This window comes from Helianthus annuus, chromosome 9 (assembly GCF_002127325.2).
Source record: "Helianthus annuus cultivar XRQ/B chromosome 9, HanXRQr2.0-SUNRISE, whole genome shotgun sequence".
In the NCBI taxonomy this organism is placed as follows: Eukaryota; Viridiplantae; Streptophyta; class Magnoliopsida; order Asterales; family Asteraceae; genus Helianthus; species Helianthus annuus.
In genome coordinates, this window is record NC_035441.2 from 134861392 (window position 1) to 134867951 (window position 6560).

The 6560-nt window shown below is 38.9% G+C and overlaps 1 protein-coding gene across 1 annotated transcript; it reads left to right on the plus strand.

Annotated features, from left to right (window-relative positions):
- The first annotated feature begins 303 nt into the window (after nucleotides 1-303).
- On the plus strand, nucleotides 304-2737 carry LOC110878781 (tol-Pal system protein TolB). Its single transcript, XM_022127141.2, has one exon. It carries the CDS (start codon nucleotides 467-469, stop codon nucleotides 2537-2539), a length of 2073 nt encoding a protein of 690 aa, XP_021982833.1. The 5' UTR covers nucleotides 304-466; the 3' UTR covers nucleotides 2540-2737.
- The last annotated feature ends 3823 nt before the right edge of the window (nucleotides 2738-6560 follow it).

The following is a 6560-nucleotide window of genomic DNA, read 5'->3' on the forward strand; positions in this document are numbered from 1 at the left end:
ACTTATTGTTTTAACACTGCTCATCGTCGGCTTGTTTTTCTGAACATATAATATAATCTTCCATGCACAATATGATTGCTTTTCAAATATTTATCATCGTGTTTTCACCATCATTTTTGTTTTCGATCGAGCTTTAATACAAAACTTATTGCATTTGTTTATTTTAGCATAACTTGACTATTCGGACATTTGTTTTCAGCCTTCAAAACATCAAGCATTATCTTCTTCAATTCATCATTGTTATTTTAACCTTATTATTATTTTATATAGCCATATAAAACTTCTCCAACGGCCACATGTCCTCGTAAAAATCAAGCATCCTTTGCAACATACCTTCTCGACCAGAAACGTCCATATTGAATTATTGATATGAAGATAAGCCCCCATGAATTAATAAAAATAAATAAATAAATAAAATAAGCCACTGCCTCCCAGTTCCCAGTATCACCCGTTAACCCCAATCATCATGAAACCCCCCATTCATCTGATCATCTTCTTCTCCATCTTCATAATCACTAAATCCATATCATCAACCCCTGCTGCAACCACAATAATATTCACCACTTTAGGCCGATCAAGATACGCCTTCGATATATTCTCACTCCCACTCGACACCACCGGCCATGAACTTCAACTCACCGACGGTACCTCCGTCAACTTTAACGGCCACTTCCTCTCTTCCGTCAACTCGAACATAAACACCGTCACTGACCCTGACCCATCGTCTGTTAAACTCCTCTACGTCACTGAACGTAATGGAACTTCATCCATTTATCTCGATGAAGTTTCTGTCTCTGTTTCTTACCCTCACACCAGAAAACGTTCTGTTATTGAGACTGAGTCAACTCGCTCTCAACACCGACTCGTGGGTGGAAACGGACGGGTTTCGATGAAAGACAGACCGAGTTTGGTGGGTGATTTGTTGGTATACGTGTCGACTCATGAGGATACGGGTGTGGGTCGGACGAGTTGGGCCGCGGTTTACTCGACTCAGTTATCAACCGGGTTGACTCGGAGGTTGACTCCTGAAGGGATTGCTGATTTTAGTCCGGCGGTGTCTCCGTCGGGTTTGTGGACGGCGGTGGCATCTTCTGGAGAAAAGGGTTGGGGTGGGGAGGTGCAGGAACTCGATACGGATATATATGTTTTCTTGACTCAGAACGGGTTGGACCGAGTCAAGTTGGTGGAACACGGTGGGTGGCCGAGTTGGGTTGATGACTCGACGTTTTATTTTCACCGGAGAGGTGAGGATGGGTGGTGGAGTGTTTATGTGGCGATTTTGCCTCAAGATATGCCTTTTAGTGTGGACTCGGTGGTGACTCGGCGAGTCACCCCACCGGGTCTTCACTCGTTCACTCCAGCTGCTTCGTTAACAAAGAAAAATATTATTGCAGTGGCAACTAGAAGACCAGGCTCGGATTATCGTCATATAGAGCTATACGACGTCGTATCTGGGAAGTTTAAGGAGTTGACCCGGTTAGTTGCTCCAAAGGCCAATCATTATAACCCGTTTATATCACCCGACTCGTCGCGGGTCGGATATCACAAATGTAGAGGGGCTGGAAGCAATGGGAAGATGATTAAAAATGACCTGTTTCTTGAGAGTATTAAAACACAAGTACCAGACATTTCATTGTTTCGGATTGACGGGTCTTTTCCTTCTTTTTCGCCTGATGGGAGTCGCATCGCTTATGTTGGTTTGCCGGGTCTTTATGTGGTTAACAGTGACGGGTCAGGTAATCGAGTGTTAAATCCAGATATTACTGCGTTTTCAACCGCATGGGATCCCAAGCGTGAAGGTGTCATCTACACAAGCATTGGACCAACATTTGCGAGCGAGGACACTGATGTTGATATATTCTCAATAGACGCTGATGCGGATGAACCGCGTTTTACAAAACTCACCTTTGGTGGCCAAAACAATGCGTTTCCAGCGGTTTCACCTGATGGGAAATGGGTTGTTTTCAGGTCGGGTCGAACGGGTCATAAAAACTTGTATATCATGAATGCTGTTGAAGGTGAGAAGGGTGGTCTAACTCAATTGACAAACGGGCCATGGTCGGACACAATGTGTAACTGGTCTCCGGATGGGGATTGGATCGCATTTGCATCCGACCGTCACAACCCAGGTTCAGGAAGTTTTAGGTTGTATATGATCCACCCAAATGGAACTGGGTTGCGACACTTGATCCATAGTGGCTCAGCCGGACGCACGAATCACCCATGGTTCAGCCCGGATGGGAAGCGCATTGTTTTCACGTCAGACTATGCAGCTGTTTCTGCTGAGCCAATATCGAATCCACATCACTATCAACCGTACGGAGAGATATTTACCATGAAACTAGATGGTTCAGAGTTAACCAGATTGACCCATAACTCTTTTGAAGATGGAACCCCGAGCTGGGGTCCCAAGTTTATGAAGCCAGAGAACGTCGGGTGGTCCATAGAAGAGGAAAAATGCTCGTTTGAGGATTGTCAGTGGCTCGCAATAAGCAACAGACTTGATGTCGATGAGGCTAAGATCCAATGTGGCGGTTAGATTGTTCACATATTTTATAGAATAATTATTAGAATATAGAATATGAAGTAAATAGATGATCAGGCACGAATTATGTATCCATCAATGCTTGATTGTACAATAAATTCCAGTGGCTTGTTTTGATTTTGGTTTTGTAATTTCAAAATCTTGTATAGTGGTTCCTCATAAGGAGTACAACTTGTGGAATTCTAATGTTTAGATAATGATTAGTTTTGGGTCTATGATATATTTTAAGACACAAAACCATCAGTTAGCATTCCACTTTAAATACATTCATAATTTCACGTTTAATGGGTCATCAAAGTTGATAATTACATATTAAATGAGTCAGCCCGGGAAGATGAGAAGTGGTGGGGTCACAATTTCAAAATGAAATGGGCTAAACCATACATAAATTCCGGCCCTAATAAAGTCAACATACGTTCACTGCAGCTTAATGATTCCTTTTGAGTTTTGACATAATCAAAATCTGTACACATTGACAAAACAATAATTGGAGATCTTAAGGAAAAACAAGAGTCAATTCAAGTGGGTAAATATGTGATTTTGAATTGGGATCCTAAGGAAAAAGGACATTTAGAATTTGGGGTTTGACCTGAAAGTCGAAGTATATGAATTGTAACAAGATTTCTCCAATTTTCATGTTTTAAGGCTAAAAAGAAAAAACTGAGAAACAACTTCTCCCAAGACTGGTGGATGTGTGCGTGGGTTTTGGGCGTTTTGGCCCTTTAACGTCGGGTGCTCCACCTCGGGTTGGTGTTTTGGTCAGCGTTGCCCACTTGGTGTGGAGATTCTGCCTGGCGTGGGGCGGGGGGCTGGGTGACATGGCGGGCTGTGGTTGGCTGGTTCAATGTAGGTTTTTTTAGTTTTCTTTGTAATTCCACATGGCTGGCCACACCTAGCTAAGCGACGACCCACCACACCCCTACTTTTTGAGTATTAGCTTGTAGATCTCACCATCGCCACGTGTCGAGCAATGCCCCCAACCCAAGCCCCTCCATACCCCATGGTCTAAATGCTATAAAATCTCCAAACCATAGCCTTATTCCATCTCGTCAATTAACCCTTCTTCTCCTCAAATATATATAGTAGTACTAGGTTAGAGCCCGCGTGTACACGCGGTTTAACAAATAAAAATACTCAGAAGTTTGAACAACACTTTCCAAAGTTTTGTGCGAGTTAGCTCAAATCAATCAAGACTTGGTTTTTAGACACAGAAATGAATTTAGATCTTCACAAACCTTGATGAAAATATACACAAGTGAAATTGAAACAACGTTCCTAGATGATGATGAAGGCCATGGAGCAGAAATACCCATGGTTGTAAAACAAGGTTTCCAAGGCCGAGTACTCCCCGAGTAGTCGCTATAAGGCAGGCTGCCGAGGCGACTTTCTTTGACTCCGCCTAATTACTCGGAGTCGGTCAAATGCGGTCAACATTGGCCAGAATTGGATCTAGTAGGTCAACTCGGGCCTAGTTTGACTTAAAAAATAATATAACATAATTTCTATGCCTATCATATTAAATAATGAATATCATTTTCACGTATTTTGTTATAAATTTTAGTAAATTTGTGTTATTTGACATATATTTAATCTCCAAAAAGTAATTTCTTTATAATTTAATACGTCCGAATACTCCCCGAGTACTCTCCGCGTAGACCGAGTACTCTCAACTCCCCAGTCGACCGACTAGGGAGCGGCTAGCGACTTTTGCAACCATGGAAATACCATCACTTAAAACACATGTGAAACTGAATACACTTGTATTTGCACCCAACATCTATTTGAATAGTACATAACCAACAACCAATGACACATTCTGATACAAACAACTTCCTAGATACATGGCCGCCCTGCTATTACTCGCATTTAAAAGAGTGAATATTTATAATAGGTAGTAGACTACATCAACCACACCATTATAGAAAGAAATTTCCACATCGTTATATTGTAGTACCAGATCTTATTACGCTGAATAACTCACACTTATTATAACCGATAAACTAATTATTTTTTCGGTAGTTACAAAAATGCACATCGTAATACCAGATCTGAATAATTGTTAAATAAAACTATAGTATTCTAATTCTAGCTCATAATAAATCAAAATTATGCATTCCTATGTACAAAGTCAAAATACTAAGTCAAAGCTAAAATAATTGATGCACGAGCTTAAAAAGTCAAAAGAAAAGAGAATAATAAACTCCAAGCAAGAAATTTCTCAAGTATAAGGGAAGAATAATACATAATCTATCATAACTGAAAATTTGTATAATTAATATAAAAGTCCAATAAAGATATAAAAAAATGATTCAGAGGCTTACCATCATCCACCTACACCTTAGGGTAACATGACAAACAATTTTATCACGCAATGTAGCAGCAATTCATGATGTTTGGTTCATCTACATATCTACACATATTTAATAAAGAAAAATAGTAATTGACCATTTAGATATTAGTAAAAACTAATAGGACTACATGATGAAGGCTCAATGAGTTATCGAGCTTTTCAGGTGAGCTCTAAAAGGCATCATGAAGGCTCATCGAGCTACCAAGCCAAATGCGAGCTTAGCTTAAAGTTGTCAAGAGCTCCACTTGGATCTCTTGCATAAGATGTATATAAAAGGCAGAATTTACCTGAAGTATATTAAATAGTAAATACTAAACATATAGTGTTAGACGAATACATAATTATGTGTACAATAAAGAATTAACCACTTACAGCTGTTGATGAAGTTGTCAAAGACTTTAACCCATACATGGGCCTCGAGCAACGTTCAAAAGTCATCAGTTGTTGATATTTGCTCAACATCCATGTACAACCATTATCACTACTCGCCCACAAATCTAAAGACAAAAACAGAAGAATCTACTTTGTTGAGTTTTATAATCAATCACCTAAAAGAAAAAAAAAACTTGAACCATTTTATTCAAGGAATAAACATATAAAGATGGCAACAAAATAAAAAACTTAAATTGATGATATAAAGTTGGGTCTTAGACCCACCGTCACGTTAGCTATATTGTCTATGAACAACACTATATAGGGGTGTTCAGGGTCAGGTTTACGCGGTTTTAGGTAAAACCATGAAACAAACCATTAGTAAGACTTTTATTACAAACAAGATAAAACCATTGAAACTCAGAATCAAACCGAACCATTACTAATGGTCTTATTCAGGCAAAATCGAGAACTTGCTTAATCTATGCAAACCAACAATAAAAAAATATGCATAATACAAACAGGTAGCACCAATAAAGTTTAAAATTCAAAACCCCAATCATGTATTACTAATCTTAAGAAAAACAATACAAAAAGCGCTCAGTTGGGTTTACAATAATCCAATCGTTCAGTTATATATTTATTCAACTCCATTAATTTTATTTTCTAAATGTATGTAACCAGCTGGTTGTAAAATTATATTGTCAATTTGTGTCCCGTTTTGTATATTCCACTTAGTGCAAAAGCTAGCATTATCCATCTTCAAAATTGAAGCATTGCAAACATGTCAGCAAAAATAATTCGCTTGTAAATGTTGTTACAAAGTTGAGCATAATCATTTTAATGATTAAAATCCAAATATATTTTAAAGGTTTTGTATATGTCACAACTTGTTTCACAAATCGTTAGCCCAGAAGATCTTTTCATGCCAAAACCCTATTTTGGCTAATAGAAATTTCACCTATCGATGTATGACGATCTAATATCAAACCCTAATGTGACATGATTATCAAAGTACTATTCACGCATATCTCTATATAAACGATAAACTTGAAAGTAAGACTAACAATGGAGAGATTTAGTGAAGGAAACTTACGGCTCCGATTAAAAGACTCTACCCGATTGCTCACGTTGAGATGACGGTGCAAGGGATTACACTTGTTGATTAAAAGGGAAACGTGAATGGAGAGGAGACAAATCGGTGTGAAACAGGGGACGATTGGAAAGGAGGGGCGTAAACGTAATGGAATTAGGGTTTCATCTGGGTTATAAGAAATTTATAGGATCCGTATA